At 43.7% G+C, this 13,006-nt stretch overlaps 1 protein-coding gene across 4 annotated transcripts in view; it reads right to left on the reverse strand.

Moving 5' to 3' along the window:
- SCEL (sciellin) overlaps positions 1 to 13,006 on the reverse strand; it is a 55,931-nt gene that overhangs the window by 12,397 nt on the left and 30,528 nt on the right. For 3 of the 4 annotated variants that reach the window (XM_028728339.2, XM_028728344.2, XM_028728343.2), the window contains exons 12-15: positions 6,704 to 6,772; positions 5,911 to 5,970; positions 4,666 to 4,725; positions 3,873 to 3,932 (exon numbers count right to left, since the gene is read on the reverse strand). In XM_028728339.2, coding sequence (XP_028584172.2) covers positions 3,873 to 3,932; positions 4,666 to 4,725; positions 5,911 to 5,970; positions 6,704 to 6,772 — 249 coding nt within the window. The remainder of the gene's footprint in view (positions 1 to 3,872; positions 3,933 to 4,665; positions 4,726 to 5,910; positions 5,971 to 6,703; positions 6,773 to 13,006) is intronic. The other variant, XM_028728340.2, reaches the window with a different exon arrangement.

The raw sequence follows: 13,006 nt of genomic DNA on the forward strand, positions 1-13,006 counted from the left end.
CAGACCCAAACCTGCTTAGTTTCGCCTCCTATAACTTCAGACCAGACCCTGGGACATTATAGGGAGATGATCATCTCTGAAGACTTCCTCATTAATAAAAACAGACCAAACTAGACTTCTAATGTCAACAGAATCAATGTGGTTGCCTAGTGCAGTGTTTCCCAACCTTGGGCCTCCAGCTGTTTTTGGACTACAACTCCCATCATCCCTAGCTAGCAAGACCAGTGGTCAGGGATGATGGGAATTGTAGTTCAAAAACAGCTGGAGGCCCAAGGTTGGGAAACACTGGCCTAGTGGTTAGGGCACTGGACTCTGAACTCAACTCTCTATTTGGCTACAAAGCTTACTGAATGGCCTGGGTTGTTAGTTGTAAGTTGCCTTGAGCTGCCTTTGGCAAAAAAAAGCAACAAATAAATTTAGTAATAATCATGTACCACATTTGAGCAGCCTTTACTTTTCAAGGAGTTGATGTGAGGGCAAAAGCTCTGATTTATTTATTTTATACATCCACACACACACACACACACACACACACACACACACACAGAGTACCGTATTTTTCGCCCTATGGGACGCACTTTTCCCCCTCCAAAAATAAAGGGGAAATGTGTGTGCGTCCTATGGGGCGAATGCAGGCTTTTGCTGAAGCCTGGAAAGCCCCACCGCCAGCCCCGCAAGCTGGGGGGACAGCGGGGAGGCGCAGCGCGCCATCCCGCTGTCTCCCGACGTCGTTTGGAAGCTGGCGGTGGGGAGAAGCCCGCTTCTCCCTGCCGCCAGCCCCGCAAGCACCTGGGGGGGGGGAAATAATTTTTCCCCCTTTATTTCCCCCCCCCCCAAAATTAGGTGCGTCCTATGGGCCGGTGCGTCCTATAGGGCGAAAAATACAGTATATCTATATCTCTATATATCTATATCTATAGACAAACAGACAGACAGATAGATAGATAGATAGATAGATGATAGAGATAGATAGATAGATAGATAGATAGATAGATAGATAGATAGATAGATGATAGATAGATAGATATATGCTTCCCTTCAAATGAATTTGCATCAAAAGCTGGCTTATGGAAAAAATAAAAGACAATAGCATGAAAACAGAAACAGAACATTTGCAAACATTCTAAACAAATTCAGGAAACATCCTAAAATGAGGGTCAGACACATAACCCGCCTGCCATCAGTAAGACAAATGGTTAATAGAACAGGAACATTTTAATCAGTTGGTGGGAAACAGTAAGAGAGGGGTCCAAATGGATCTGCCAGGGAAACCCCCACCCCAAGAACTGCTTATTAAATAAATAATATCTCCATGCTCTCAAAATGTAACATAAATGAATGCATACATCTAAAATCATGGTACAAATAGTGCCAAACTGATAGCTAACAAAATGAGGAAAGGGGTGGAATTCTCACCGGTCTTTGGGGTTTTCTGCAGTAAGCGCCAAGCCCATCACGCCCACCAAACGTTCTGGGTAGCCCAAGCACAACAGCTGGCTCTGATGCTACAGGTGAAAGCTCAGCCCTTTTGTACCAAACATGTTTACAGCCATTCGGAACACGTGCAGATATAGTCTTACAACTGGAAAATCCTGCTCCTCGCCTAAACATTGTTTTGACCATTCCTTGGCAACGTGTGTTATTTTCCCTGCTTCTAATACCTCCAAAAGCTTTCCATTAAATGCCACCTTCTCTGGTCCAGTCTTTTAAGAATGCAATTCTAACTTTCCCCCAGCCCAGCAGGGCAGGGCCATTGCTGCCTCTGCAGTCATGCCAGAAGGTGGGGACAGAGGCAGTTTTAGGGTAGCGTATGGTTACCAGACGTCCCCGTTTCCCAGGGACTCTCCCCGGATTTACAAATCTGTCCCTGGACAAAATCCGTCCCCGGAATGTCCCCGGATTTCATTTAATGCCCCTGGATTTATTAAGTGTTGTAGATTTATTATTAGGGAATGAATGTTGCGTGATTGGTTCAACGGCACAAGACACATCATATGGAGACTTCCGGTGAGGTAAAATGGCAAGCGCCACAGCAGCGAGCAGCTCCTGAAGCCAGCCAGAGCCAACTGCGCTACCAGTCTGGCTCTGGGCTGCTGAGACTGCTGCTTGCCACTGCCGAAGGGGAACCGGGGATGCCTGGTGCGTCAACAGGGGGAACCACTGACACACACCCGCGATCCAAATTGATCTGGGAGTGAGAGCGCCTGGCTGACTGCCCAGCGGCACTCTGGGGCCAGTAAAAACCCTGGAGCCGACACAGGGAGAAGGAGGAGAGGAGAAAGAGAAGGAAGAGAGAGAAAGAGGAAGGAGAAAAAAGAGGGGAGCCCATGCTTGCCACGCCGCTGCCGCCACTGAGGCGGAGAGGTAGGAGAGCACCAGGAAGGCAAGGACACATGGCCGAGTCCAGGCCCGACCCAAGCCTACTCCACGGTGGCTAATACTCCAAGAGAGCAGGCCACGGCCCAGAGGAAGGCCACGCAACACAGAAGAGAAGATATTACTTCTTTTTTTAAAAAAAATAAAGAATTTTAATAACTTTTTTTTCTCTCTTCAAAAAAAAAAAAGTGCCCCCAGATTCTTTGAAAAATGTCTGGTAATCTTAGGGTAGCGCAACCAGTTTGGTCATGTTTATTCAGGAAGCGCTGCAGCAATGTTGCAGAATGGAGCACAAGAGGTGGAGGGCACGAAATTTTAGTGGCGCACAGGGCGCCGCTGAAATTTGAGAGCCCAAAGTCTACCATTGGTGGGGGTAAGCAGATAGCTGAGACAGCCTGGCGCTGACTCAGGCCTGAAGTGCCCATTTCTGCCCATCCATCTCATAAAGAACTGGTTCACACAGTAGGTTGTTTCCATACTTAAGGTTGCAAACTTAACCGTGTTTATTCAGTAAGCTCTGCTGAGTTCAGTGGGGCTTACTCCCACTTGGAGACAATCAGTCAGGTTGTGTATCCACAGCAATGACCAGAGGAGGAATGACTTCTGGGAACAGTGCAGATGGAGGAAACACCATGGTACACCTTTTAAGTTAGTCATGACTACAAGTCCTGTTGATTTCAATCTACTCTGTGCGTGACTGAGTCTGGATTAAATGACGCACAATGGATTAAATGATGCACAATGATGCATCTGTGTGGGAAATGTCTAGCATAAACAGGGATTTCCATGAGTACAACTACCATTCTAGTTTCAATTTCTTTAATTCTCCGGGTCGTGAGAATTGTCCCTGAGAAACAATGGTGGTATCTGTGGTTCATATGGGATATTCTCTATCTACAGGGACAAAACTGGCAACATAGACCAGCCCAAATTGTTTTGTGGGAAGATACCACCCACGTTTTTGATAAGGAGTTAGATTCCCTGGCTTTTTATGTTTTCCTACTATTCTGTGGTTTTATGACCATACAGGGTATTTTCACGTGTGGATTTTTTTAAAAAGAGGAATCCCATCTAATCCTACTGTAGAAAACTAATCTTTGGATGCCTTTTCTCTTTTTATTGTCAACTCCTTACCCCTGTGAAAAGGAGATCTTGCCAATATAAGGAGAAAACTGTGCTATATTTAAATTATGTTGCCTTCCTTTGAATTTGTGCAGTTACACAGCACTTGAGCTGGGAGGTGGGGGAGTTAACTACAGGCATGTCTATCCGACAAATTTAAACAATCACTTAACTGTTTCAGTTCCCAACTAAGAAATCATGGAAATTCTAGTTCAATTAAGGAGCTATCAATTGCCTTAAGTCTCTTACAAAACCAACATTTGCAAAGTTGGGTGGGGGAAGGAAACATTAGAAGTCACACTGTTAAAACCAAAAACCAAAACCAGATTAAGCCTTCAATGCATGTAGATGTGCAGCTCGATGACAAGACTCACCCCTTGGCATGTCCATTAGATGTACGGTTCACTTTGATGAAATCATCAAGATCTTGGTGTCTTAAAGAGGAAAGAAACACAAAGGAAGGTTATGGTCAATGTACCGGACCTTTTAGGTAGCGTAGGGACCAGGGAGGAAGGGGAGGAACCACCACAGGTCCCTTGCATCACATCCAAAACTTTAGGACCTAAATACCATGGATTCAACCACAGTCACCTGACACCAGTGCAATTTTGCACGAGTAAGAAAGCGCAACAGAAGGGGACCGATAGTGATTTCTCAAAAAATGGTCTGTTGCACTTGGCCTTGCATAATCTTCACCTTTGCTTCTTGCAGTGCAAACCTCCCTTAGACTGCCTCACAAACCATGGGCTTGCTTTGAACAACAGAATTGAAACAAGAGTTTGTATGACAGGGGCAGGGAGATTTATATGAATGTAGTATTTCTCAGTCTTGATCCAATGGCTTTCCAGGGTCTGGAATATATGCCAGAGGGTCCTGCTTCTCTTGGAACTCCTCTGAGGAGACTTCGGGTTCAACATCTGGATGGGATTGGGCAATTACTAACCTTAGCATGTTACAGATTCTGGGAGCAGATTGGCAGGGTAGGGGGAGAATTGTTGGAAGAGAATTTCATAGCATTAGATCATTCCTCCTTTGCTTGGAATCCAGTGTTTTCCTTCTAATTGATTAAACTGCTTTATGAAATCGTTCTTGGCATCTGTCCCTTGCCTTCTTCACAGCTTCAACTTCAGAAATAAATTAAGTGGTAAAGAAATTTCCAATACTTACCCTTTATCACCTTTATCACTTTTAGTTTTGACTTGGATGAGATTGTCCAGCTCTTGACTTCTTTAAACAAAATCAGTGGGAACAAGTACAGAGATATTTCATTTGTTAACTATGAATTTGATATTGAAACTAAATAAACCACACAAAATATCTTACAGCTGGAGTATATCCATGGCAATTTATAATTAAGATAGATTTGATTTTAGGCAACAACAACAAAAAAGTCTCTCAGCTGGAACCTTTTGCTTCCTAATGTCCTGCATAAATAAATACTATGTCTTGTTCCTTAATGGACTATTTATCACATTTGTATCTCGCCCTTCCTTCACAGAATTTGAGTCAACAAGGTCCTCAACTTCTACAGGTCTGATGAAATCCAACTTTAAGACTAGCGCAATGGCATTTGACTAAGGGAGATCCAAGATGGGGTGATGGATCTACTGTGTAGTGGACAGAGATCTTAGGTCAAGGATGACTGGAGTCCAATTCTCACATGCCACCTATGGGTCCTTTGAGGGTTGGAGACTGCATGTCAACTCATTCCCAGCAGCTAGCTTAACAACTATACCCCACTCCCAGGTGAGCATTGTAGGTGCTCACAGATGGTCAAGGTGATTAGCTCTCTTGGACATCCTTTCCACTCAGGTACCCCAGGAGGTAGCTCTTCTGTCAGCAGATGGGCTGCCAGGTCCTTCCTGACTATGTGTACCAAAATTCATGTAGCCTGATTAAACCAATTTTTCTCAGGTTTGCATGAAAGAGATGCCTTCTGCCATTCCGAACCCTGACCTTCGGCTTTGCTTCAGTCAGCACCCCAGGTATTTACATGGTGACCCTAGTGACACATCAGTACCTACAAGGTTTTTCATGTTTGCACTTAGCTGGCCAGCTGATTGGGTCTTTCTCTTTGTCCTGAGCCCACAAGTCTTGGAGGATTCACACTGCCTTGCCTAGAGTCTCGTGGTTTGCTAATAAACTACCAGAGGAGCCATCTGGAAGCCTTTCTGGACACTTTGCAGGACCAGGTCTTATTGCTGGAGGAGAGAACTTAGAAGCTGTACTGGAAAACAAGCAAACTTAGTGTCCTTCATTGTTTCGGTGTCATGGACTAAGCACATGAGCTGGGCCTTATGATTCCATGCATTATTATCTTTCTTGCTCTCATTCCCATGCCTTCCCTGCTATGGTCACAATCCATGCCCTCTCCTTCGCTTTATTGAAGCCATAGAGCCTTTCAAGACTTACCCCTGGTTACTCTTATTGCCTTTGGTTTTGACATCAATGAGATCATTCAGTTCTTGGCCTCTTCAGAGATTAAGCAAAATCAGTGGAAGAAAGTACAGAGATATTTCAATAGTCAGCTAGAATTTGACATTCAAAGCAAATAAACCACATGAAATGAGGCTAAGCCTTCTGCTTCATGCTGTCCTGTATAAATAAGCACTGTGCATCATGCCATGTTGGCATATTTACTATATCTGTAGCCCAGCTTCCCTCCGCAGAGCTCAGGGCAGCATATACAGGCTCCTTTCTTGACAACAGCCCTGTAAGATGGTGAGATATTCACTGAGTCCAATCAATGAGCTGCCTAGCCAACTGGGAATTTGAACCCTGGTTCCTTGAACTCACGTCCCCCTACTTCATGTTCACGTTCCACAGTCTGCACAACGTGGAACAACTAGGCTGAACACAACTTCAAACATCACTCTTTAACATCACATATCCTCCTTGCTGGCTTTTGAAGTCACAGACTGTCAGACAAATAAACAAAGACTTCTCAGGTGGTCCCTAGTGAGCTGTTATACATGGCCAGTGAGCTGCATTTAGCTTGATGGGTCAGACATTGTACAGGCCTGTTCTGACCCAGTTGCCACAGTTGTAAATGAAATGGATCCTATCCTCCTTCAAAGAAGCTCAGAACAGCAAACATGGTTATCCCACTTTATCCTCAGAACAAGCCTACGTGAGGTGCTTAGGACGTAGTTCACACAGTTAGCTCTCCTTCTGAAAATGACACATCAAACACAGTAGGGCCTACCTCCCAGCTCTCTCTTTTGTCATGGTTTTGTTAGCATCTGATTCACTGGGTTTTGCTGGGGCTATCTGCCTAAAAAACAGAGAAAATGGGTTCATCTAAATAAATTTGAAAGTTGGGTTGTGCATGTTCAATTATTCAGCTCGCCCAGATTAAGGACAGAAACCAAACTGATATTCCAGAGAAGTTAGAAAGATTCATCTTGACACAGTTCATACTCTGACAGTGCAAAGTCTAGCATCTGCTTGGATATGTGCAGCACAAATGCCTCACTCTGAGAGTTGCTAGTTGTCTAGTGGTTCTCGCAGTGCAGTAAGTTTGGACTGTGCAATGAAGGTTGGATATCACAGGAATAGCTAAAAAATTTTTATTGTTGTGACTTAACCAGGTCAAAACGAAGTGATTATGAGAGAGAACCGAATAGCATCTTCTTCTGCAGGTACCCATTATAATAATCCACCATAGCTTCTACGGAAATGCTAAGAAGCATTTATCACAAGTTAAACACACACATGCACACGTTATTATTTATTATTATTAAATTTGTATACCACCCGTCAGGTCTCAGAGTGGTTCACAGGATAAAATCAGAATATAAAATAACAAAATACATAATGAAAATAAAAACAAGAACAACCCAAGAACCCCTAACAGGGACCAGAAAGGAATGCAAAAAAAGTGATCCCTGCCATTCTCCCATGCCTGTCTTGCAGTTTTATTTATATAACTGCTTATAAGAGTTAACCCAGAAGCTAACCCAATGGATGTTGTGTCTCAAGAGAATATTTTTAGAAAAGGCATTGTAAGGGGCAGATCAGGCTGCTCTCTCCAAGATAAGGCTATACTGAGTTCTGATCACACCAGGTCAGTAGCAAACATCTAAATGAGATATTGGCAGGTTTGTTTGGTGGGTTCAGGGAGATGTTAGATATAAAAGGAAACATTTCACCCAAACTCTTTTGACAAAGACTGCATAAGCAATGCAAATTGCACTCTCAAGCTACTTCATGGAAAAGCACTTTGAGACATTTAATATAATGAGATGCATTCAACTAAGTAGTCCCATGCCTGCCAAAAGAAACCTACACAAGCACAATAAAGCTTCCCTCCCTCCTCCATGAAACTGGCTCTGGGGGTGTCAGAAGACACCCCCCCCCCCAGAACAGCACACAGGGGGAGAAGAGAGGAGATCATTCCACCAAGCAAGAAGAATCTGCTTAGCGCTACATTGAACCCCACCCATTAGGAACAGGCAGAAGCAGGGCAGACAAAAATGTGGAGATGTTCAGTGTTTAGTTTCATACAGTGAGGAAATAACACACAAAAAACCTCCAGGCTTCTATAGAACCCTAAATGTAAACAAGGGCCTTGTACATAAATTTGTGCAATATGTGTTGTGATCTGCCCACCATTAAAAAGTATTGGGTGGGTTGCATGAACAGGGTTTGTGTAGACCATGGGTAGGTAAACTAAGGGCTGGGGGCTGGATGCGGCCCAATCGCCTTCTTAATCTGGCCTGCAGACGGTCCGGGAATCAGCGTGTATTTACATGAGTAGAATGTGTCCTTTTATTTAAAATGCATCTCTGGCGTATTTGTGGGGTGTAGGAATTTGTTCATTTTTTTCTTCAAAATATAGTCCGGCCCTCCACAAGGTCTGAGGGACAGTGGACCAACCCCCTGCTGAAAAAGTTTGCTGACCCCTGTAGACTCTACACTGTATATAGCATTTGCACAGAAAGGCTGAGTTCCCATAGAAGTTTAGAAGGGTGAGAGACAGTATATGAGCTCAAGACTTGCTTTCTCACCTGGCAACATGTATGACCCTTTGCATTAGAACTATGTGTCAATCGGCTCAGTGACTGAAACATCTAGTGATGATCTCAAACCGCAAGCAAGATCAAGCAAGACCAGATTTTCCATGGAAGCAGTTTACCATTTCTGCAGGATGAATCACTAAGTGATATATGTGAATGTGCACTCCAGCCATCTCAACATCTAACCCAGCCAACTCAGGATGAAACACTGCCACTTTCCAGGCTTTTCTGATTTGTCTAATAAATCAATGCCCCTTTTCCTCGTGGATAAAACTTAATGCTGATTGAGTTGGCTACAAGTCAGATCCCCATCCAGAAACTGCAACGCAAGATGCCAAGAATATTTAAATCGGATTTCAGACACAGGAACATCTCACAGGAGTCCAGTGGCTAAGAGAACTAACAGTAAGTGCTTAGGATATGAACAGTTGCAGCTGCATGTCAAAATTATGATATCACACTGGAATTTCAGGAACAAAACCCCATCATCTACAGGTATGACAGATGAACATTTGAGACTTTCACACCAGTATCATTAGAGCAGGAAGTACATGAACCATGGTTACAAAATGTGGTTTAGGGGAGAGGCATGTTTACTTTCAAAACCACCAGTGTACTCAAATACTGCTGGCTTTGATAGCAGCTCATAAATTGAGGAGACCTAGTGCAGCATCCTATACATATCTCCTCAGAAGGAATTCTCATTGTTCAACTGGATTTACTCTCAGAAGGTAAGTCTAAAACATATTTACCATGGAGCAAGCACCAATGGGGACAGGGTGATAACCCGCGGCACATTTGCCTCCTAACGCTACAGCCAGGGCTTTGAAAAAATGAAGAACCTGAAATGAAGAACATGGGCAGATCCTTTCCTCTTCCTGAATGTTCCTTTTATAGATAACAACCCAATTCCAAACGTCTAGTGTCACCGGCCACAATAAATATTCAACCTGACCCTTCTGTGCAAGACCACACACCTTTGCACCTGCTGAGCTTATGTCTGCACACACAAGGCTCTCCAATTTACTCCAACATGCCCACACAACTTCCCTGATGCTGCAGTTAGCCCGTACTAAATGCTAGACAATTTGTATGGAGGAATTAGCTTAAGCTATAAAAGAACCAGCAATAACTATCTATTCCTGTGCGGGAGTTGGCGATGAAAAGGGTAATCGGTCATAACAGAAATCTGTGGCCTCAGCAAAAGAGGATTGCCTTCTAACACGGTGTCAAGAGTGCATCGGTAATGTCTGGATTTGATAGGCCAGGGCTATTTGTGTCCAGGACGGCCCTCAGTCACAGGGCAATTTGTAAGCTAGCCAGCAAATGAGGCTGATACAGGAATAGCATTTGTTCTGATTCAGGACGCCGTCTTCATCTCTGCCAAGACATTGACCAGACAGTGCCAGGCTGATTTAAATTCACCTCACTGAAGGCTGGACCACAAAGAGTTGCCAAGAATTAAGAAACTAAAGAGCACTGTAGCAAACCATGAGAGCACATTTACAGCCTGCCAAAAATACCCCGAGCTGCTGAGTACAGTAATTTTCAGAATTAAACGGATGGGAAGAAGCTGTCTTTCAGGATGTTTTGAGAAGTAGCATGAGCAAACAATTACTGGGAAAGGAACGCCAACTTGCTCAGTTATGCTTTCAGAATAAACATAGCCTACCAGGCTCTCTATTGACTTCACAACTATAAAAAGCACACATCTGAGTGCTCCGAAGCAAATTCCATAAAACGCAAAACAATTAGATTATTCATACAGAGAAGTCCTTAAAGATGGAACATTTGGCTGCAAAGGTGAACCAGGTGGCATGCTGGTTTCAAGTTAATTCAAAGAACTATTTCCCCTTGCGTTAGAATGCAACCCACAGGCCAAGAACCATTTATTTGCAGGGAGTCGTAGGAACAAAGGAAGCTGCCATATACTGAGTCAGAACATTTGCCCATCTTGCTCAGCGCTGAATACATGAACTGGCTTGAAAATAGTACTGCATGTTTCCCTCCACTGCTCCAAATTACACACAGCACCATTTCCCTAAGAGCTTGCATCCTTGGATCCTACTCCGCTCTGCCCACCCTGATAATTTTTCCTAGCGTTCATCTTGTCGCATGAATAGGATAGCTAGGCTGGGATAGAATCTATCTTTGATAGCAGGTTCAGACTGATAACCAAAGTATTTCCATAAAATACTGCAGGTTATCAGAGGGACAAATGACCTATTTAACAATCAGGTTGTGCAAATCATTCATCGGTGCTGGTGTGAGCGAAAGGAAGGTAGAGTTAGCACTAATTTCACAGCAAGGACAAAACTTCGGTTTTTGCATTTCCCCCGTGCAAATGGATAATACTTTCTCTTCTAACATTGCTACACTAAGTTGGGTTTTAATAAAAACCCTTTAAAAATAAGTAAATGAACTTAGTGGGTTTAAAGCAAAACAAAAAGAAGAAGTTGTTTCTCTTGACAACAATTAATATAGATGCAGCTTTCTGGTGTCCTCAGTTGGATTTTTGAGCCCCCCCCCTTGCCAGGTGTCAGATTTGCTCCCCTCCCCCGCTGCCTGGGGGCCAAATTCAAGGATGTTGCACCAGAATCATGTCTCCCAATTAAGCTTCTCAAGCTGCTTATGGTTTAGATACTGACACAAAATAGCCATATAGCATGGTTACTATAGCAACTTGTAGCTCAGTCAAATACTGTTACCGCAGCTCTCTACCAATGGTGAAAGCGGAGGAGAACGCTTGATATGCTAATAAAAACCACGGAGGAGAGTGAATATGAAATGAGTGAGGAAGGGGATTAGGAAAAGGCTTGAAGAAGCCTTTGTAAGTGGGGAGCGACGGCAGCTTTTCCTAGTTAATTTGCCGATGTTTTATTCTCTAAGATCTCCAGATCTGACAGCAGAAATCTTTAATCAACATATTGTTTCCTTCCTGGAAATATTTCATGACTCAAACTCTTTCAAGAGGGGAGATCCCATTGTAGTCCAGTACGTGGGGTGGGATTTATTAAAGACGTCTGGCTATGCACTTTAGACTAGGAATGAACACAACAGTGCCAGAAATAATCTCTAAGATGTGACCCAAGTAAATTAAGACTAGAGTTGCTAGGTTGGAACCCAGAGATTACCAGTGTAAACAGACTTTAAGTCTGATGCTGGGATAAGCTGTCAGTTGAATGTTTTCCTCAGACACAGTTGTTTTTGGTCAGACGCTTCTGCAGTATAAATCAGCCTCTGCCAACCTGGTATCTTGTACAATATTGTTGGACTACAACTCCCATCATCCTTAACCATTGGCCATGCTGTCTGGGCACATGGGAGTTGGAGTCCCACAACATCTGGAGAGCAGTGGATTGTGGAAGGATGGTATAAGTAAACTAAGTTGCATTATGATGATATACTGGATCTGTATTTACCCACTGTGTTCCAGCTGCCTCACATGTTTGTATGGTATTCTTTCTCTAAACATCATCTCTCTCAACTTTGACTTTTTCTCTTTCAAAATGTCAATCTTAATGTCAATCTTCTTACGTATCTACAGTTCTCTCTCTTGGCATCCCTCCCCTTTCCCCAACTTCCTTACATTTCATGGCTAATTTCTAAAAAGAAGGCAGAGCTCAGATCTGCTGGGAATCTGTTCTTGTCCATCTGGGCTGGGCTGTGGCTACTCTGGGCTGCTTTGTAAGAAAACACATGAATGTAAATTGCAGCAAAACTGTGTATTGGTACATATGTCTAATGAAGTGGACGGCTTTTCTACTGTGACGAACAAGCACTTCTGTGGATTGTCTTTGCAGGACCAGAGCCAAAGTGAATAATATAACTTGACCATCAAAGCCGAATATTGAACTACAAATTACACCGAAAGGGGCAGAATCAAATCCCAAAGGTTCCTTCCAGGGAAAGCACCTTCGGAAGCAAACCACCTTCACGGGTGAAGTACTGGAGAAAGGGGGAACTTCACCATTTTCCCCACCGCCACTTTCACACTGGAAATCTCCCCAATCGACCCCTTCCCACATGGTGTTCCAGCCGCATGTTTGCAAGGTATCTCCAGGACGTGAGTTATAACTGGATAGGGTGAGGGTTATGCACTTTCTCCCTCCCACTGTTTTTCTTTTGCCAAATCCCCCCTCCAAAAGCTACTTTGCCTAGAACAGGCATAGGCAAACTTGGCCCTCCAGATGTTTTGGGACTACAACTCCCATCACCCCTAGCTAACAGGACCAGTGGTCAGGGATGATGGGAGTTGTAGTCCCAAAACATCCAGAGGACCAAGTTTGCCTATCCCTGGCCTAGAAGAAGCAGAATAAGGTTTTGATGCAATTTTCCTACATGAAGTTTGCCCTGGATTTTGGGGGCACAGGTCACAAGGGATGTATAAAACATTTCACTGCTGTTGCTGCTACTTTCCTGATTTACATCTCTGCCATTGAAATCAGCGGGGCTTATAAGTGTTTTGCTTTTCACCCAGTAGCAACCAT

Source organism: Podarcis muralis, chromosome 4 (genome assembly GCF_964188315.1).
Source record: "Podarcis muralis chromosome 4, rPodMur119.hap1.1, whole genome shotgun sequence".
Taxonomy (NCBI): domain Eukaryota; kingdom Metazoa; phylum Chordata; class Lepidosauria; order Squamata; family Lacertidae; genus Podarcis; species Podarcis muralis.